Below are 22,278 nucleotides of genomic sequence, written 5' to 3' on the forward strand. Positions count from 1 at the left end.
GGTCTACAGGGAGTATGTTTAGCAGACATTAAAAGTATAACAGCAAATTGATTGAGCTTTTGTGCATGTGTTCAGTGCCTGGCTCTACCATTACTTCAATTGCACAGTTGCTTATGGGCGTTCATGGAAAGTAAAAATGAAATTATGCCATTCTTTTGTTTTTGTTGATATTCCTTCTAGACTCCTACTGTCTGTTATTCTGAAAGATTAACAGAAAAAGGGAAAGAAAAAAATTTGGGGCATCCCGTTCATTAAATTCAATGGAAGTGGTTACTCGCAGTAGTGAAGAAATTGATCATGGAGAGCCAAGCATGTGTCAGGAATGATGTGCGATACACCATTTTCTTTAATGCATTAAAATCACAGGCTTGTTATATTTTCATTCACATTTAACTGTACACAACAATTAATGCCCAAATGCGCATGTGGTAAATTGTGTGGTTTAAAATTTGTGCATTTTAAATTGGGAATAATTTGGAGATTTTTTTTCTTTATAGAAAATATTCATATTTACATGACTCTAACAATGGCTTAATTTTGCTCAGATCCTTAAAAGAGAAGAATAATCCAGGACTTAAAATGCTTGAAGAACTTTTTGTTTTTTATAAAGTGAAAATGACTTGCAACTTCTTGTAAGTTTTTAGCTATTATTTTTTGTTTCAGTTTCAGAATTGTTTTTAAATACAGTTTGGACTGGATTTAACCAGCTAGACACATTTGGTTCACACACATATAGATTGTGCAGGTACTAACCTTTTAAAGTGAAAGTGATGCTAAAAAAATTTTTATCATTTTGATTATGAAGATGTATTATTTCTAGCCAGAGGTAAAGTAGGTACAGGTAAAAATAAGACCTGAAACAGTGCCTTTTGAGGTAATGATTCCTCTATTCAAGCTTGTGTTAAAGTTGTTGCTTAATTAACACACTTTAAATGTCTGTATCATTTCAAAGCTGTTGATATCCTGGTAGAGGGAAAAATTGTAGGAGGAAGGAAAAAGGTCTTACTCTTCTGAGAAGATTCTGTGTTTTCAGGTCTACCTTGCTGCATTTGGAAGGCACTGTTTGCCAGTGTTTGCAGACTCGGTAAAATGAGGTGTGGGTTTAGTGATGTATTTTAGAAAGGCATTCAGTTCTTGCCTCTAGAGCTGTGATTTTTACTTCAAGTTGATTCTGATGCTCAGATTAGGATGAAAGTAAGGATAACATAACCTCGAAGACTACGTTGTGCTTGCTGTAACAGTTTTAAATTTTAGTAATTAGTCGGTCTTTTGAATGATGCTTCTTAAAAACAGCTATTGTGTATGCAGGCTCTCTCCAGCAGTGACTGTTTTTGATGCTCTATTGTTTAGTATGACCCCTGAGTTGAACTCTCTGGAACTCAAATGTCTGATGTTCTTCATCAGGCTATGGTCTATAGATCCATTACAATGGAGCTGGAGCCTGCTTACAGCTTGGGAGCAAACCCAGACCTGTCTGTCACTAGCAATAGGGGAATGCCAGAAGTGCTTAAGTTCTACTTGTGTCATTCTGCTTTGATAGTGGCAGTCAGGATTTAAACAGATCTCCTGGCTGGGGAAAAAGGGCTTAGAAAAAGGCAGAGAAACTTGCATTAACTTATTTAGCTAAAAATTTGTTTCAATGTCTTTGTTTTGTTATGAGTAGTTTGCAAGAATGTCTATGTTTTCCTTACTTTGTTCCATTTTCTCCTCTTTAATATATGTTACTTTTCCACTTACAGGCTTTGTGGATTTCAGATGAGAAAGCAGAAGGATGTAATTTCTATTACTACTTTCCCTTTGTTAAGGAACTTTTCCCTCTCTTGGATCATCCCAAGCAGGTAGAAAGTCAAATTGGATTGAAAAGCCCCATTCATAGATTGAAAGAAATACAGACACAATTTCAGTAGTCCAGCCCTTCTTAGGCTGAGTTGACATGCTTCCACTCTTTTGGTCAGGAAAAGACTCAAGTGGACTAGATAGGATGGTGGAGAGTGTGCACACATCTTGCCCACTTGTATGTCCTGCCCTCACGCCCTTTCTGAAATCCCAAAACCCAAAAAAGTGAATCAGCAGGTCTAATAAATAAAATACTGGTCTGTTATCACTCATCTGGATTTGGGTTACTTTTTTACCATTTTTAGACTATATCTTGAATAGATTATAGAATCATAGTCCAATGTAGCATTTCATCCTCAATTTCCAAGAAATTCTATATGTTACTACTTGGTTTAAGTGCTATGGGCAACCTTTTTTTATTTCAGTTCCTCTGATACTAAATTTTGATACTGTGTGTGTAACTCTAATCTGTTAGCCCTTAGCAAACGCTTAGGCTATTAGAACCAAACCAAGCAAACATTTAAACTGTTACAGCTAAATGAGCTTTCTAAATGTTATTGGTTTCTCATGTCACTAATAACCCTACTTATCAGAATACCTTTTGCTGGAGCAGTTTTACTAGTTGACTTCTATATCTTTTTCTCCAAAAACAAGAGTAACTTTCTACAGGTAGGTTAGCATATATATATATAAAAAAGCCTAAATATTTGCATTCCTTAGGCTGTAAAATTAGAGACCTGTGATTTTTGTATCATCAGGTGGTCAAGGTATGTTGCATTGCATTTGCAATATGAAATAAACTCTTATGCTACACGTTCGTCAATTTCATCTCTGCTTAGAGAAGTGAACCAGTTTGCATGCCTGTGAACCAGAGAAACCACACACATGTGCATGAGTGCACGTTTCTGCCCCCACCCCCAATTCTTTCACAGAACTCATTCTGGGTTATGTTTTCTCATTGCTTTAGTGCTTAAGACCAGGCTGTAAAACCAGGGAACCCTTGAGAGAACTATGCTAAATACCTCTTCCTAGTCTTTCCTTGTGGTCACCAGCACCATACATCTTCTTAGTTGGAAGTTTGTTTATGCCTATTTGTGGGTTGTTTAAGAATGGTACTGATGCTGTCAGTGGATGTAGAAACTCGGACTGAACGAAAATAGCTTGGAAGTTTGAGCTCCTACTTAATAAGTACTGTACTTCGGTATCTTTCAGCTGTGACAAAGTTAGGGTTAGTTAACCACATGAAATGGTCTGAGGCAGCTATTGCATAAGTGCTGTATCTGCAGTGCTGTGCCATCCTTGGTTAAGCAACTTCCTGTTGGAACCACTGATGTGTGTAACATTACTGTATGCAACAGAAGTGGTCAGGCTATGTGCCATCTTGTATGCATTCAAACCTACTTCTAAGTACTGATTTTGAGAAAACTGTTTGGATAACTCAAACTCAGGTGTGTGTGTGGGGTCACATTTAATTATTTATTCAATTTTCCTATCATCCTGTTGGCAAATTTTGCTTTCATAAGAGTTTTACAAATTTTACTTTTGGGGATAATTTTTGGCTTAGGCATCAGCTGAGGAAGGAGGGGATGTCAGTCCCCTAGTTGCATTTATTGTGGGCCTGGCATGGTGGAAAAATTGGGATTGCTTGCAACATATTTTGCACTTAAAGCTTCTGACCATTTCCTAGAGGGATCTTAAACTACTATTACCAGTAATTGTAGTTAGTGGCTGTTAACGCTGTTGGGACTGGTAACTTCAGCTCAGTGATAGTTGCATTTTCTTGGAAGTTTCTGGTGAATATAAAAAAAAAGCTTTTTGGGAAAGGCAGTGATATGGAACAGATTAAAACCAATATCTATAGGCTTCTGTTGGCCACCTTTTCTTTATTTGCTAGTCATGGATTGTGAGCTTGTATGTCATGAAAGGAACCGAGACTACTTTGGGTGTGAGGGAAGGGGGAGATGGGGAGGGATCGTGGAAAGCTGTGTGTAAATGCTGTGTAGCAGCAAAGAGCCTCTATGACTTTCATAGGTAGAAGCCATGCCTTGTAAATTGTCAATATTTTTTTGAAATTGGGGGTGGGGGGAAGCACGTGGCATTTGTATAGTGTTTAGGAAGTATGTATTTGATACACTTCTATTAAAGCAAAAAAACTGTTGAGAAGGTCTCTAAAACTTTCTTTTTAACTTGGAAAACAATGGCCTAAAAATAATTGGTCAGTTTTAACAATAGGAGACTAATGGTTTAGGTGAAGATTTTTAATGGATCTGTGCTTGGGATATGGTGGTCAGCGTTTTCGTAAATGTTACCTTGCTGGTATCTCTCGCGTCAGAATTTGCTCATGAAACCAAATTGCTTGGGTTAGGTAAAATTAAAGCATAACTGGAAAGCATTGCTAAACAGAATCTGTTATTTTGACTAAGGCAAGATATTTTATATTGATAAATGCAGTGGAATCCACATGGTGGGTGAGTGGTAGAAATCTAAACAAGGCAAATACCTATGATGATTTCAAAATCTATCACAGGAAAAAACTGCTAGCATAGTAATGATTAAAAAAGATACAGATAACATGAGAAATTGCTAGTAAAGGCTTTTAGAGCAAAAGAGCAAATATGCTAATGATATCTTCAAATTTTGAATAATGGTATAGTTTTTCTTTCATCCTTCTCAAAATGTGTGCTAGAACAATAATGGGTATGTAAACAGTGATGGCCAAAAATATGGAACAGCACCTGTACCTTTAAAAACAGAATCCTTTAGCATAGTAATTATGTGCAAGAGGTGGGGGAGAAAAGGGATATGATAAAAGTTAGAAAATTATGAATATTATATAGAGCTGAATAGGAAATTATTATTTTCTTTCTTTAAAGTAATGTAATTAGATTTTCTTTTCCTTGCACTTTGCACAGAAGAATACGTAAAGACACCTATGTAAAAATTACTGCTGCATACTGGGCTGTGTTGGCAAAAGTGTATCTCTGCGGTCAATAGAAGTGATTTTTTACCTCTGCTTGGCACCATTAGGACTATGTCTGGATTACTGTGTCCAGCTTGGGACTCATCCCAGATACTCACATACTGGAGAGGATCTGGTGGAGGGTCTCCAAGACGGTAAGAAGGCTGAAGCAAATGCTATACATGGAGAGGCTGAGAGATGGGGTTTCTTCAGTTTTAGGATAAGGGCAAGGTTATTGCTGTTTTCAGTGACCTGATAGTGAGGTTTAGCAAAGGAGGAGTCAGAGTCATCTCAGCCCTACAGCTGCCAAGGATGAGAGGCAACAGATAGAAGTTGCAACACTGGAAATTCTGATGAGATGTTGGGAAATTTCCCCCCTCCCCCACAATGAGGTTAATTAGACATTGGGAAAATTGTAGCAGAAACTCCAGCCTTTGAAAACATCCATTAACAACTCAACTGAACAAGACCACAAGCAATCTGATCTCACTTGCTCTTGTTTGAGCAGGAGATTTGACCACCTGATCTTCTGAGGTCCTTTCAAAGATGACCTGTTCTGTAATGCTGTGGCTTTGTGGAAGACAAAAACATAAAGGTCCTAAAAAGTAACAAACAGATTCACAAGGTTAAAAAAGGTGCATCAGTAGCTATTTAATGCTTATGCAGGAAGAATATCCATCTATCTCCCATGCTTTTTGCTTATATATGGAAAGAGCACACTCTCTGCAATTTTTTTTCTGTTCCAATTTGATACTTGGTTCTGTATCTGCCAAGACACAGAGCAGAACGGCTGATGAAAATGACCCCTGCTGGCCACGTATTCCCACTGCTGCTGCTGGCTTCTCTGGAAAGTTTAAAACAAAACAAAACGCATTAGTTCAGACCATGCAAGTGCATGTGATGCACTTGCTGGGGCAAGTGTGGGAATACCTTAAACTTTCTGTAGAACTTCACTGCTGTATTTGTTTTAAGGATGTAGTGTTAGCGGTGGATGCTGGGCTAGATACATCTCTGGTCTGACCCAGCATGCCCTTCTTTTTTTGCCTTTTTTTTTTTCTTCTCTCCTGGGAAATAAAAATAATGAATGGCTGTTTAATGTAGCTTAAAAATGACTGTGTTAGTCACATGAGAGTTAATTTTCTGACACGTCAGTGAACGGGAGAATTTTTCATCCCTCCCTTTTGTTGTCAGTGTCCAGAAGAAGTTATACTGTCAAGTATTAGTAGCTGTTTCCTGACTGCACATTTGTTACAGTTAAGGTGATGAACCACAATAAATAGTAAGTTTGTGTAAGATTTCCTTTTCAACCTGTCTAAATATATCTGAAACAAACACCAAAGAGCTATGATTTTTTACTTTGTTCTGTTAACATGCAACAAATATGAACTTTCTCTTTTATTTTTTCTTACAGCATAAGCAGCACTATTATGGATGTAGACAGCACAATTTCCAGTGGGCGTTCAACTCCGGTTATGATGAATGGACAAGGAGTTCCTGCCTCCTCTGCAAAAAGCATTGCTTATAACTGTTGTTGGGACCATTGTCATGCTTGCTTCAGCTCCAGCCCAGATTTGGCAGATCACATTCGCTCCATACATGTGGATGGTCAACGAGGAGGGGTTGGTGTTACTTTTTCTTTTCTCCCTCTGTCTTAGTTGCCAATATTTTACTCTTTAATGACAGTAGCAAATTTTATCCTTCAAAGTATCAGTTACCTGGGTAGTGGCAATTAAGGTTGGTCCTTCAGCAGTCTGGTATTGGCTGTGTCTTTTGCATAGTTCACTTGATTTGGTATTCTGTGTTTTTAATTTAATACCTAATTTTAAGAATGTAGTAAGTTCTTTTTAATAAATGATTTGAAGCTATCAGGTTTTTGATAGATGTGCTAACTTCTCAACATCCTGAAGCTGTTGGTATATCTTTAAGTGCTTATACTTGGAATTCATTTTCTTAAAACTATTAATGTACATGTTATTGCATGTGAACTCAGGTGAAGTCATTTCTTGATTATTTTTACGAATGGAGTCTCGCTAGAGGTAAAATATATACAGAATGTATAATAGGGAAGATGTAAGAAAATTGTCATGAAAGTACAAAGTCTTACCAAAACAACTCTGTAGTACTGATGGCAAGTATACCTTCATTATAACTGCATCAAGGTTTTTTTTTTTAAATTGAAGTACATACATAATCATATATATTTCAGTCTAATCCCTGGTCAAAAGATGCAATTTCTGTTGGTCTCACAATTTTAAAGTTTCAGAACATCTTCTGGTAGTGTAATTTCAACTCTGTACTTAACTACCCACTCCTCTCCAACCTCCCAAATTACCTTTGATGCCTGGAATATGTCATGTAAACTACATCAAATATAGGCAATCTTCCTGCTTTTGGCACTGTATGTTGCAGGCCTTTAATTTCTTGGAGAGCTAATATAAAATCTTAACCTAGAATAGTCATTATGTTTTGACTTTTTGTCCTGTCACTTCTCCAGAAGTAAAATGTTAGGCCATTGCACTTTATCTTGAGTGAATAAGAGACTTAAATAAAATGCTGATTTGCATTACCTTAAATAATTTACTATGCAATTGTGTCACTGAGACAGCCATGACTCTGGTTGTATTTAGCTAATGTGTTCAGCTTCGTATTTGGTGACTTCTTTCATTCCAAGCTCTAAGCAGAATCATCCATCCAGTGAGCTGGCTTTTTAGCCACCCATGAGATGATTTCTGTGGTTCACTTCTTAAGTTTGTAAGTGTTATATGAGTCCTGGATGAAACAATGAAAGGGATGAGGTGTATTGGTATCCCGTGGGCTTTCACATAACTGCATCTCTGGGGATCTTTGTTATCCCGTCCGTGACCCTTTTTAATTTCTTAAAAAGGGACTTGAAGATTTTTCAGCGTTTTTTTTTTGTATTGTATTTCTGTTCACTTACATTCCATTTGACATGATTTGTGGATATTTTTATTTAGAAAACGTTAGACTGTATTTGTCTTTCTGAAGGAGGAGCTTGTTGGAAGCACCAGGTGTCTAATAACTGTTGCGTTCAGTTCACACTTTTTATACCCCTACTGGAGTTGGTTTATTTTTTGAAAGTTCTTCAACTTGATGCTATGGAAGGGGATTGATCCTGGCTGTTTTGTTTCACGGATTTGTCTGCCACCTGCTGGCGAGGTGTTTAAATGGTGTTAGAAATTACATTCTTGCGGTTTTGATTGGATTTCAGATATTACTCAACTACAATGACTATAGATTTGAAGAAAAGTGGGAGTAGTAACTGCTTATTGAGAACTTAAAAGCAACGTGATAAGCATCTTGGTGTGATAAAATGTGTATTTTCAAGCTAATACTGAGATAATGGCTGCAAACCAAACTAGGTAGATGCATGAAGAGCCCATGAAAGTTTTGACAAAATAGTTTTGCCTCCCAAAATTTTTTTTTCAGAAATACTTTGGATTCAGCCTTTTTACAAGGGTTCCCAAGAAGCCTTGCCTGGACTTCTGGTGGGTTGTTGTGAAACCAAGTGCTTGTTTTTTGGAGGGATTGCATTTCCACAATCTGTGACTTCATAGTAGTGCTCCTTTGCTGAGTGCCCTGCAGTTGTTGATGAAAATATTGGGACAGTTACAGAGCTGTTGCAGAGCCAGGAATCTCTGAAATTCCAATTCTGTGGCTTCAGGGGGATCTCAAAACTGAGGAGCGGGAGACGTCAAAGGTTTAGGGGGTTGAGCCTTATGTGTCAGTAGATCTGGATCGGTCATACAAACATTGCAGGGTTTTCCAGCCTTGTATTAGTAAGCTGGATTATCTATATATTATACAGCAAATACATACCACTCCTGTGGCTACTCTTTTGTTTTGAAAATACAGTCTTTTGAAGATTGAGGTTTTTAATCTCCAAAAGAGAACACGAAACTCATCCAATTAGTTTCCTGCAATTCTGAAAACATGTATTATGGACAATGCTATTCCTGGGGACTGTATTTTCCTGCTACAAATCAGGGCTATACCTCCCTTCACATGCAGACCTGTTGAGGAAATTCTAATGAAAGGCAAGTTCATTGAGCTTTTTTATTCTCTCACTTATAGATAGACACAATGAGAGGAGAAAGAAAAGCACTTAATGCACTACTGTGCATGTGACTGATCTGTGCACTAGAATCACAAAACATCCATGGACGTTGAATCCTACGAGAAATTGTAAGGAATTGAGGAATTGAGTATAAGGCCCAAACTAGAGGTGTCCAGTATTCTAGAACATAAAACTCTGGTATCTAAACTACTATACTGTAACTAAAAGTTTTTACTTTTTCATGCTCAAAGAATAAAATTATTACTTACTTATGAGAGTAAATGACTTTATTTCTTTATCTGCTAACCAGAAGATGTAAATTTGTCATTTTAAAATGTTCTGTCTTAATATCTGCTGGGCACAGATACTGAGTACAAACACAAACGCTTTAGAGTGGATGCTGTGGCTCTCAATTGTGTTTATCTGCAGGAACATCTGTTTTTTGATATTTTATTCCAGTGACCTGCTTTTTTGAATACTAGTGGTTGCAATTATTTTTTCCTTGGTGAGATATGAGAAGCGTGTTGCAAAATAAATGATTATTGTTCAGAATTCTTTGAAGTACTTTGTGTTGTGAAAACAGGCTGCTTTGCTAATCTAATGGGGTTTTTTTTTTTTTTAACTGTTTTCTTTGACTTGTGTAAACTTACCACATTTTTACTCTATTAGGTGTTTGTTTGCTTGTGGAAAGGTTGCAAAGTATATAATACACCTTCAACAAGTCAAAGCTGGTTGCAGAGGCATATGCTGACACACAGTGGGGACAAACCTTTCAAGGTAAGGTTCACTGTAAGATATATCTTCCCTTATTTTAAGAGTGATGCTATTTATTTTTCCTGATACATTGTATTTAATTGAAAAATGCCATCGCAGGAGGATTTCTTAAAAAGCATCCAGTGAGATGAGCCTTGGTCTTCACCATAATTGTGCCCAAAGGTCCTGTTCTGTTATGAAACCAGGTGAAGATACTGTTACTGCTTCTCTATCCCTGTTTCTTTTAATCTATAAATGGTAGGGGAGTCTAAAACTAAATAGTGCTGAAGGTTAATTTTTTTGTGCATTTTCCAGTTGAGCTGCTTACAGTGTAACAGTGAGATATTTTGCCTCATGCTTTACACTTCCACGTTAAACTTTGGATCGTGCCTGATGGTGCACATTCGGTGCTTGAATACGAGCTGGTTTTGTTAACAAAATTCAGTTGAAACACAGTCAGTATTTATGGTTAACCTCTTTGAGAATATTAAGGAAGTCAGGAATGCAGGATCGTTGAGCTGACTGTATTTCCTGCACGGTATTTTCTAACTTTCTCTTTCTTTCTCCCCCTAATCTGTACCTGCAATTCTAGGTATAGTAGTGTTTATCATTCCCATATCCACCAATCCGTTATTAATGAGTTGCTTCATCCTCTTATGGATACAGTTGGGGCAGTTCATAGCTGTCAGTCCTGGATCACTTGATGGTAAGTCCCACCCACACTACTTCAGACTGAAGTTCTCCTTCCATGTAGGATATGAAAATGAATTAGGGTTTTTTATTAAGTTTAGGTAGCATTTTATGCCTTGTTCTCCCCCAACCCCACCAAGTTTTAGTCACTGTTTCTCCACTTGCCTCTCCTCTCTTTGTTCTCAGGTAATATCTTCTGCTTTTTTTTTTTTTATTTTAAGGCAGTTTTATTACTAAAAAATACTTTTCTGTTACAGTGATGACTTCCAGAAGTTACTTCTGCACAGCTTATAACAGTAGTTGTGACAGAAAACAAAAGTAAACTCAAAACCTAGAGAGTAAAAATAGTGCATTGCAGGCGAAAAAGTTTTTACTAAGTTAGACTTTTTTTTTTCCATATTGAACTGTGTAGTTTAGCCTGAAATTTTCTGACTGAGAGAGTGAGTAACAACAGGAAACTTGCTCTTGAGTTTATCGTACCCTTTGTTCAAAGGAATAAGGTTAGCATGCTCTTGGAAGCACAGCGTAAGGATCATGGATCCCTGAAAGTTTGCAGATACGGTTGTTCCAGCAGCTGACCTAATCTGAAGTATTAATCCCTGAATAAAATAACCTTGTACCTTAGGTCTTCTCATTTTGGAATTAAATATATTATATATCTTAAAGTATAATGGCAAGCTTTGGTCTTGAAGGAAAGTCTTTCAGTAGGATAATTTGTATACTTATTTGATCTAGATCAAAGAAACTCAATTTTAGAGACATTGGGTTTAAAAGAGGTGGGCATAGCTCAGAAATACCAGTAGTACTTTTGAGTCTGTCAGTTACCTAGTAAAGTCAGTAAAACTTGGTATCCCAATTTTTTGGCTAGGCTGGTTACAGCTAGAGACCTAAAATTTAAAACAATTAGTTCTGATAATAATAGTCTTCTGTTAAATACATGTTTTTTTACCAGCTGATATTCTGTACTTTCTGGTCATACTAAGGGAAAGAACGAAACACAGGCTAGGATTGCAGTAGTTAATCATCGTGGTTCAATGTGTGTCACTTCAAAATTTTTTCCTACTGTTGTCTTCAGTCCCTTTGTTTGTTTTTTATCTCTGTATTTCTCAATCTGTTTCTGCGGGATTTGAATGGAGGATAATTGTGGTCTGAGTAGAATTTTGTAACATCTTTTGTTCCCCTGTCATTTATGCTGAATATAGGCTTCAGGGCTCACATGAGGTAGCCAAGTATGTAAGTGTATGTGATAGCAACCTATTAATTTAACTAGCCCCTTTTCCTCACTGCTTTTCTTTTACAAGCTTTTGAAATCTACTGTGATATAAAAACAATTAAGTAAGTGTTGGATATTAGTCTTGATCAGTCCAAGAGCAGCCATTACTAATTGTTTTACGGCAGTCATTCAAAAATGGAGCAAATGTTTCCATTTTGGTGCATTTAGTGATTCTTATAAATCTTAATTGCTCACCTTTTAGGAAAAGCCAAATTTTTTCAAGTCAGAGTTGGATTAAGGACCTCTTGTTCTTGATGATTACTGTAGACAAAATATCTCCCAAAACCTAAATTACAAATGAAATTTCTGTTGCCTTATGAGAATACACGAGTTCTAGCATAAAAGAAGGAATCTGTCATTTTAGAGACCTTGCTGAAAATACCTAGTCATTCAGTGTTTTATTTAAAAAAATAAATAAATGAATATCAGGATTTTTGAGGAAAGCCAGAAAAGGCGGTAATAGAAATAATGTCTGAAGAACTGCTGTTGAGGATGTTTTTAAAAAAAGCAAAGAATGTTAGCTAGGAAAGTGACAATTAAAAACAAGGAAAATTTACTTTTGTAAAGGTAAAACAACACTATAATTGTTTAATGAACAGAGGAGAGTAATAAATATGTGGCAGGTTGCTATATTCCTATACTTCCAGTCAAAATAAGAGACAAAAGAATTTTCTTAAATTGAAAGGCAGTTGGGGACTGTCTCAGGCATAGAGCTCTCCTTTGCATTAGAACTACTCTATTGAAGGATATGTCCCTGTCCTGTCACCCTTTTGCTTGCAAGTGGACTCACTTTACGTAGTTGCCCCTTTTGGGTTTCATTTTCTACTGTGATACATGTGATGTTATCCTTTGATTAAAAGCTGTATCTGGCTGTAAATGAGCTGCTCTGCTTTCATATTAAAAGGTCTTTGTGGGTTTACCTGCCCTTTCCATGCATTCATATAAACTATGTGACTGTGTAGTTTATTTGTCACAGAAATGAACGCACTTCTAAATTACAAAGGCAAAATGTTTCATATTTTCGTTTCTCCTGTTTTTTCTGTTTGTGTGGTTTAGTGTGTCCCCCTCAACATTAATACTTCAATACTTCTGTCACAGAAAAGGTAAATTTCCTTATGAATACCTATTTTTGAGACCTTTGTTATGCTAGCTGCTTTTTTTATATGGGGCAATTTCCTGGTAGTGTATGTCGAGCTCATAAGGAAGAAACATTTTATGTCTGAGTCGTCTGCTGAACTAAGGCAAAAAAAAAAAGATACCCTAGGTCTCTGGGCATAATTTAGGACCTCAGTTCCCCTTTAGTCATCAGATCGCTTTTCTGTTTACTCCCTCCCCTTTTTTTCTAAGTTTTTAATACTGATGGCCTTGGGTTTCGTGTGGAAGACGTGGATGGATTTTTTTGCTTTTTTTTTTGAGGCCATCATCCCTAAGTTTTGTTACTGATAAAGTATCTTTTCCTAGGGCACCCACCAGTCCCTCCACCAAAGAAGAAGTGTCCATTAAATGACACATAGTTACCATTCATTGCAGCTAGTTCTCAGTCTGTAGTCAAATACTATTTCTGCAAAGCAGCATGCTTTTCCAATCCTACTTTTCCTAGATTTGTTTTTCTTGTCAAGAGGAACAAACAAATAAATTGGTCTTCCAGAACATGTTTCTGGTTGTGAACTTACCAGCCTTCTTTGGCTCACTGTTAGGTATTTTTGAAGTTATGCTGCTGCTCTTAATACCTGAAGTTCATTGCTCTTGTGCTGCTGGAAGTTTTCTGTTTCCTTATTGCAGTCTGATTCTACCCATCCTTTCATCTGGGTTTTTTTTTTTTGTCATTGTAGACATTAATACAGGTATTCTCAGAGCATGTAATTGTTTCTCTGAAGACATTTAGAAAGTTCACGTTTGTGTATGACTTTACATCCAGAGTTGAGAGAGAAAAAACTAAACATTATTCTTTTTTAGTTCTGTTATTACATAGTTTTTGCAGCTTTTTAGAAACTGGTGGAATGTTGTGGAGTATCATCAGCATGTAGTGGTGGTCCTGGTGAGGGTTCAGCAGCTTAAATCTTTCAGGATTTCGGAACATGTAGACAGGTGGATCTAGAGGAATAATCTGCTGAGTTAGAAAACTGATGCTGGTAACTGTCTTTGGCAAGCTGAGAAGGAATTTCTTCATTCACTTTATTTTTCTTGTCTGAAACTTGGCCGTTACAAATACTTAAATAGTTAATGTGCTGTGACAACCTGCATTTTCCAGCATGATTTTTAGTACTCAAATTAATTGCAGCACTACTCACCATGCCTTGTTGCTGTACAAGGCATTGAAAGTTACTTGAAGACATATCAAATGAACTCTTAAATGTAGTCTAGGTGACCAAATACAAGATGTTAGGCACAATGAAAGGACAAACGGTAGAGTGAGCACAAAACAATGGGAAACTTTATGCAAAATAATTGCATATAGCAATTTTCTGTAAATATAAGACTGCATGTGGGTATGCCACCAACGGCTTTCACATACTGATTCCAGTGGGTATGCTCTTAATGTTTAAGATCAGTCATGAAAGGTTTGCTCACGTGGGGTAGATTTTTCAGTAACAATGAATGACAGTACACAGGTTCATTGGAGGCTTTCATCCTTTGTTTAAAAGGGGGGAAGAAAGTAATAATAAAAATGAAATTTGGTGCTCATTCTACCACCTGTAACTTCCAGAATTTATTAAGGGGTGACTGCATTTGGTATGACTCTCAGTAGAGTAATACTTGTTGAAATCTAGAAAACACAGCCAAGCAGCTTCAGTCCTCATTCAGAATTCATGTCTGTTACTCTCTTGGCAGAGTATCTTCTATCCATTAGAGCACTGCAGATGCAGATAGAAAATCTAAAGGCATTCTGCCTGAACACTTAGATGATGAGACAATAAGAAGGTTTATCCAGATGTCTAAAATATTACTGTTAGATTTATTGGAAAAATTACACATTGAATATTCTAAAAAGGAGATTTGATTATTTTGAATTTAATAGAAACCCCCCCACCCCTGTATTGCTAGATATTTTTATCCTGTTTGTTAAAGTCACTGCTCTTTACTGCCCATTAATAATGGTGGGTATGGGTACACTGGAGAAATTAAACTTATTACATGTTGACTTATTTTCTCTTGAAGTAACATATCCACCAATCCGGACCCAATCTATCATATTTGAAATTGAATGCAAAATGTTGGGATTTAGGTTTTGGGGGAAAAATAAAGAGATTGGTTTAAAGTTGTGCATAATAGTTGAGTTTGATTTATTAGAAGCCCTCTAGATCTGTATAATTATCTGGTGGGAAGCTGATTTGGTGTGACTTACCGTCCAGAGATCCTGAAGTGACAGCCTGAACTGCTCCTTTATCTTTGGAGAGAAGAGACTTTACCCGTTAGTAACGGATTGCTGGATATATTATTTTAGAGAAAAAAAAAAAGGAAAAAAACAGGTAAGATTTTTCTCCTCTTCTACTATTTCCTGTCTACTACAAAGGCATTCTGTGTCATCTTTGATATATCAGCTGTTGAGTATTTGATGACATGATCAGGTAGTCTCAAACTACACCATATCTGAATGTAATGATTTCTGCAAATATTTCATACTGTGGCTGCAGGCTATAAATAGGCTTTCTGGAAAAATATATTTTCTAGTTGCAAGTTGCATATATTGAAGATTTAAGGATGCTGGTTTGGGGCTTTTGAACGTAAAACTTGGGTAGAGCAAGAAAAGTAAGTGGTAGCTTCTGTAGATAATCTGTATAGAGTATCTGTGATTTTTTTCTTTGTATACGACTAGGGAAAAGTCAAATTACGACATTATGAGTCAAACTGCAGTTTGTCATAAAACAGTGTTTCCTGTCTGACAAGAAATACAATTACATTTTACGAACTTGTGTTTTAAAAAGTTTTAGAAATGTGCCTGACACAAAGTTATTTTCAGAAGGTATTGCCTTTTGATATTATACTGTAATAAACTTGGAATATGGTAATGCATGCACTGTACCCAGACTTCAGGTCATTTTTGACCTCTAGCAGGCATTGGCAAGACTGAACTTTTAATTTCTCAGTGTGATTGAACTTCAGGGTATGGGGGGTTTTTTCACTTTTTTTTTCCTGTCAGTAGGATCGTAGAGAGCTAGAAGCTGAAGTCAGGAGCACCTTAAAGAAAGTTAAACCCAAGCTTAGGTTTAGTTGCTTAGTTTAGTTTTGTGAAACTGCTTTTATGGATGAGACAGCTGTTTCAAGGACTTCAAACAATTCTTTATTCTCTAGTTTTTAACTAATGCACGCATGTATTTTTACCTCTAACTGTTGATTGTGAGTTTGATCACCTTTAATATAACTAAGTGGGTCATGTTAAAGGTCAGGTTGGATGGGGCTTTGAGCAACCTAATGTAGTAGATAATGTCCCTACCCACAGTAGGGGGGTTGGAACTGGATGATTTTTAAAGGTCCCTTCCAACCAAAACCATTCCATGATTCTGTAAGTTTAAATTTTAATCTTCAGTATTAATTTGAAGTAATAAATATTGCATTGAGGTTACCATAGGGTAAATGAGATCAGGATCTTGAGTGTTTGAATTTCATAGATACGCTGGGATTTTTTACATTGTAAGTCAGTACAGTGTAAGTATACAATATTGCTATTGTTTGAACATGGGGAATTATAGGGCAAGGTAAAAAGGCGTAGGTAGGTTTTTGGTAAAAATCTTCACAATTCTTAAGATACTTATTAGTGGGGGAGACAGGAGGAACAAATACGGTGTGAAGGATCCTAAAGCTTTTTGTCAGGGAATTATGTTTGTAGTTAGCTCAGTACTTAGAGGAAGTCAGGTAAAGTTTTTGTAAGGTTCCTTCCATTGCCCGTGCTGCCCCCAACCCCCCCCAACCACATAAGGCAAATAAAAATGTCCTCCTCTATTTTTTGCTTTTTACTGTCTTGAAATGTGTATGTATATTTTTAGTCGTATAGCAAGTATTAAATCCTTGGGGATAACACAGGTTTTTCTGTTTATGGACACTATATTGTTTTATGATCATCATGGAAAACGATTTCCTAGGTCTGAGGCAGAAATAGTCTTTTCAATTCTGCAGCCACAATTGGAAAATAAGAGTTGGGTTTTGGGGACAAAACATGCTGAGTGGTGTTCTACTGCTGTTTTCTTGTCTTTCATATGTCAGGCTTGGGACAGATTACTGTATGAGCTTGCAAATTCATCCTTCAACTTTTCAGAGAAAACTTAGCACTATGTACATAGTTGCAGCATTAGTTATTCCTGAACTGCCTCATCAGTTTGCTGCGAAGGGAAGCGCTAGACAAGAGAGGTACAGAAGAAAGAGCTGAGAAAGAGGGGAAGGAGGGGGAGGAGCAGAACAGATGCGGGAGAAGGAGAACTTTCCGATGGTTTGGAGTAGTTTCTTGCTACTGGCTGACCAACTCATTTTCCCTGTTAACCATTCTCTGGTTCAGAAGAAAAATTGATCATGTGGATACACAATTCATTGCAGTCAGTGATGGAATGAGTATCTTAAAATCACTTTTCTATTACCCTTGTAAGCTCAGAGCACAAGAGAAAAGGTTTGTGCCTCCCTCCCCAACAGTATAATTTAAATACTTATTTTGCGAATGAAATAGTTGTAAATATAAACCAAATACTTAGGAAAATACCAGTAATTAGTATAGTCAGTACTAGCTTAGTTGCATGCATCTTGTGATTTCTATGTTTCTGCTTAATTATTGTTGGAGCTTTTCTTATTTTTCTGTTTGAGAAAGAGAGGCCATTTTCTTTAATAAGAACTTTCTTAAATACTTCGGAAGTAATAGTAGCATCCCAAAACAAATGTATTAAGAATTGTTAATACAACTTTCAAGTTACTGAAGTTAAAGTTTTAGACAGAACTGCAAGATAACTATTTATTGACTTTGTATACAATTTACAAAAAAGCATTAAGCTGTTTCAAATTTAATGTGGGTAAGGATATATTTTTTTTTTTTTTTTTTACTTCTGCCTTGTCACAAGAAAGGAGGGTGTTAGAGAATGTTATTGTTATCAAACGCAGAAGATTAGAGAGCTGTTGAGAAATACAGAATAACAATACAGCATTTTGAAAGACAAAGGGATGCTGGTATGTAAAGGGGAAGGTTCTTCAGCAGCATTTATTTTCTGTGGGAAGAGTTTCAGTGCATTGTTTGAGATTGGTTTTGTGCTATACAATATTACAGAATATAATATAGTATAGAAAAAGATGATTATAACATGGAATAATTATTGAGAGTTATAAAGTTCAGATAGAAATTTATTTCAGATTATGTTTCTGTTTTTCTTTTTAAGAATTGCGTGGTCATTAAGAATTTGTCTTCCTTTTAGTGTGTTGGAGGTTGAGCCAGAAAAGTCAAACTGAAAGATCTGTCAAGGCTCTTGTGAATGAGTGCCATATAGCACGCTGATACAGTTGTTCTGTTTTTTTCTCATTAGTGCGTAGTTGGTGGGTGCAATGCCAGCTTTGCATCTCAGGGAGGACTTGCCCGTCATGTACCCACACACTTCAGCCAGCAGAACTCTTCAAAAGTTGCCAGTCAGCCAAAGGCCAAAGAGGAATCTCCATCTAAAGCCGGAATGAATAAAAGAAGAAAGTTAAAGAACAAAAGACGGCGATCATTACGTAAGTATTTCCAGAAGTAAAAGTTCTTGAAAGTTTTGTCTTAGGTGGGAAGTTTCTCTTCAATGTGGATGTTCTTTGCAGATGTGGGTCTGGTAGGGTTGGTGATCTTTAGCATTAGAGTGTTGGCATCCATTATCATGGGAATAAAACAATTCCAGATTCTGTTTGTGTTTCTTTTTAGGGTAAAGGATCTATGTGTTTAGTAGAAAAGATCAGTTTTCTGTGAGCAACAGTTTGAGTTTACTATTTAAAGGTGCTTTACATTTTAGAGTTGCCTTTTGTTTACTGACTGTATTACTGTTGGAAAATGTTCTGTTTAGAGATGAAGAGATCTGAAGTTCAGTACTGCAGACAGAGATTGCAGATTCATATAAATTAGAGATAAATGTATATTATATAAGCTCTCTTTTGAGCACGACATTTCATTAGCTTAATGTCAGTTTTATGAGTAAAACCAAGATCTACTTTTAGGCAGATTCAACTTGCTACATTTTTTTAATCTTCCTCCGCACAGTTGATGGTCATTAAATTTATATGAACCAATGTGCTGAGAAGTGTGACTTATCATTTAAAGTAAGAATTGTTTCCTGTAGGAAGTAATAATCACTTATGCAGTACCTTTTCTAGTCCATTTTCATCTAGTTGTTTGATTCCTGAGTTGTCCTAATAACCATGCCAAATTTATTTAGAGATTCTAATGTACAGAAATGGTTAGGAAAGACGAAGCAATTGTTAATAAATTTAACTTTGTTTTATAATTGCTTTGGATGCAAATTTCCAGTACTGAACTGATTATTTATTAATTTTAAACCGTTGCTGTGACAGTTGCATTTTAGAGTAGAGACATGTAAAAACCCATTTAGATTTTTTTTTTCCTGCTAGTGTGTCGACAGCTGAAGAAAAAACTTCCATTGATTTTTACCTGTGGTGTGAAGTCAACCTTACAGTATTGGAGAGAAGTGCAAGATACCTTTTTTTATGAACCACTGGACCTGTTATATCTCATACTGTGCACAGAAATGGAGCTCTGTTGATAAGCAGGCAATTATTTCAGTCCTGTCTCATGGCTGGTAGTAGGATTTTAGTGATGGTGTGCCGGAGAACTTGTGTTACTTTTGCTGGGTCAGCAATTACAGTCTTATATTTCCAGAACTCTTCTGTGGCAGAACACTTCACTGTATTATCTTTCTGTTCCTGTGAAGAAATACAGTTACCAGTTATTCAAATGGTACTGCAACAATGGGTGCACATACCAGTGGTCTTAAGTGATTGCTCTATAGGCCATGATTGTGACTATTCTTACCTTAATAACTCACCTGTGCTTGAAGCAACTGAAGTTTATGAGGCAGTGGTTATGTTTCTGCCTTGAACACAAAGAAGTCTGTCCCGGAAAGTTGCATTATCACCTAGAATTCTGAAAAGTGTATTTCCTGTATCTTTCTTCCACACTGTGTGACAACTGTGCAGTTCAGTGCTAGAATAGTCACTGTTAACTTTATGATGATTTTTTTCTTTTTTTTTTTTAAATGCTTTGGTATTCTTAAAATACATGTAAGCAAGTCATATCATTAAACACATCCTAAAAGTGTAAACATGAAGAATTCCTCTAATTTTGATGCTGATTCAACATTCAAAGAAGGTGGAAAGCTATTTTTGTTCTTTTCCGAATTTGACTTTCAAAGAGCTTTCCCTTTCACTCTAGCAATCTATGTAAATGAGAAGGTTCAAGAAGGGAAGGCTGATCAATGAAGGGTTATGTGGTTACTTTGCAGTATCCTTTTAGTTCATCTTAGATGTAATGAGAGAGACTTCCTTGAAATAGTTGCAGATTCCTAAAGGATTACCTTGATTTGTTGATAGTGTTACTCAAACAAAATATAGATGTCTAAGACTTGTCACTTCAAAATTTTCACTTTCAAAGATTCCTGAGTTGCATCTTGGCTATCTTCTCCATATTGATTTTGTTAGGTGACTGTTTTAATGCATCTTAATTCAATTTTCACCCCTGTATATGCAGAAGTAGTTTTTCAGGTTGGCATTTTATTAGTAATTGATGAACATCATTGACTTACAAGTTTCAAATCAGGGCTTCATAGTTAAAACTTCAAATTATCTGCGAAGATGTTCTAGTCTTAATAATAATCACTGCAGAATTCTTGAATGAATCTATGGCAAAAAAATGTAAGTAGTAAATATTATGGGTATGTTAAAGACCAAACTGTAGTACCTCAGTGGTCTGCTGTCTTGATCGTGTTGTGCAGGAAGAAAAATGACAGCTGCTTGAGCAATTTTTTATCTTTTTGCCTCTTGAGACAAATACAATGCTGGCTGTAGAGTTTTGCCTTAAGGCAAAAATCATATTCAGCTGAGCTGGGAACTGACTACTGTAACATATTTCTCCAGAGGGTATGTGACCCAGAAATGTATCCGAAGTTGATGGCATTTTGTGAAAATGCTAAGTAGTGGTAGCTTTTCTTTAGAACTTTGTGTGGATTATTGTTGATTAGGTAAACTTGACAAAGGGCTGATACAATTTTGCTTGTCTTTTGTTTCTTAACTTAGTTAAAGAATGAAGTGTGCAAGTTTGTATATTTCTTCTTTACAAGAAGGGGGGGGGGGGGGGGGCGGCGCAATTACCTTTATCTAAGAAGCCAAAGTAACAGAATCACAGCATTAAGTATTTTCAGTCTAGAGTATATAAAGGTAGGAACCTAGATTTACATTTAGATATTTTAGAAGTTTCCAAAAGGAGAAGCGTTGAACATATGTACCAGGTTCTCTGCAAGTTGGGTTACAGGAACTTGTGACAAATGGGTGTAAAGCAAGATGCTGTTTGATAGTGTAGTCTGTTTAAATTGCTCACAAATAGTCATTTGATGAAAAATTACAGTTTTGCATCACACAACAATTTTTCTCCTGAAAAAATGTTGTCAACATGTTCTTTATACCACCTCATGGTTTGATTAGACCCTGGCTTTTTTTGCAAGGTGTAAGTGGCTTACTAAATATTTACTGGCAATAGATTGCTAATACATGCTGCTATTGAAGCATCCTTGTCTATAAATTCTTAACGGTTTAAATACAGCAAACCAATACATCTGCTTCCTTTATATAGGCCTGTGATTTGTGTCTGAAGGTTAACAACCTTCTGAGACATTAATGCATAAATAAAAAAGGAGACTTTACTGCGGCTTTATATGTGACAAGAACATGATCTTCTAACTTAGGCTATAAAGAGAATTCTTATTGTTACTGGATTATTTTTTTTCTTTCTTAGCATCTTACCGTTCTTAAACTGTTTTGCAGTTCTTTTTTTTCCTGTTGATAAACAATGTGTTCTTTTATGTTTGGAAATTAGTACTTTTATGATGAAAGCATGTTTTACTATAGACACCCTTATAGCTGGTTACATTAGTGGTGCTATAGAGACTGTCTGATTTGTCATACAAATTTTGATGTTGCAGAATAATTCAGGATTACAGTTGGTAGCTTGCTTTCTCTTCTGGATAGCCTTAAACATATTCACTGCTCCATGTAGTCTGTCATTTAGAGGTATAAAGCCAAACATACTGAAAGCTTGTATCTCTAAAATAGGTGATAGTGTTGCTATTCTGAAGCTACCTCAAAGAATTTTGCAGAACCTAAGATTATATTCACAATATTGTCACTTGCTTTTCCAATAGCAAAGCACTATAGTTATTAGCAAGCATGATAATTGAGTTCACTGGAGAAATGTAAACGAGGAAAGGAAACTTACTGTTCATGGAATTTATGGTTAAGAATGTTAGTTACATAAGACTTGGAATTTCATTTAGTAGGCTACTAGTATGAAGATTTTAATTTATTTGACTGAAGTAATTGATGGGTACTTGGAACTTGTATTAAGCAGCAAGGGAGACACCTTACTCTGAAAATAATTTTGAGGGAATAGATTTAAGATACATAGAAGATACAGCATTAACACTCAATAAGGAATAAATAAAACTATTCATATACCTTTGACAAATT

The 22,278-nt window shown here is 36.2% G+C and overlaps 1 protein-coding gene across 1 annotated transcript in view; it reads left to right on the forward strand.

Annotated features, from left to right (window-relative positions):
• AEBP2 (AE binding protein 2) overlaps positions 1-22,278 on the forward strand; it is a 48,885-nt gene that overhangs the window by 12,455 nt on the left and 14,152 nt on the right. Inside the window, exons 2-4 of the mRNA XM_059816554.1 lie at positions 6,207-6,414; positions 9,540-9,647; positions 18,084-18,270. Coding sequence (XP_059672537.1) covers positions 6,207-6,414; positions 9,540-9,647; positions 18,084-18,270 — 503 coding nt within the window. The remainder of the gene's footprint in view (positions 1-6,206; positions 6,415-9,539; positions 9,648-18,083; positions 18,271-22,278) is intronic.

The sequence above is a fragment of the Gavia stellata genome, chromosome 4, assembly GCF_030936135.1.
Source record: "Gavia stellata isolate bGavSte3 chromosome 4, bGavSte3.hap2, whole genome shotgun sequence".
Taxonomy (NCBI): Eukaryota; Metazoa; Chordata; class Aves; order Gaviiformes; family Gaviidae; genus Gavia; species Gavia stellata.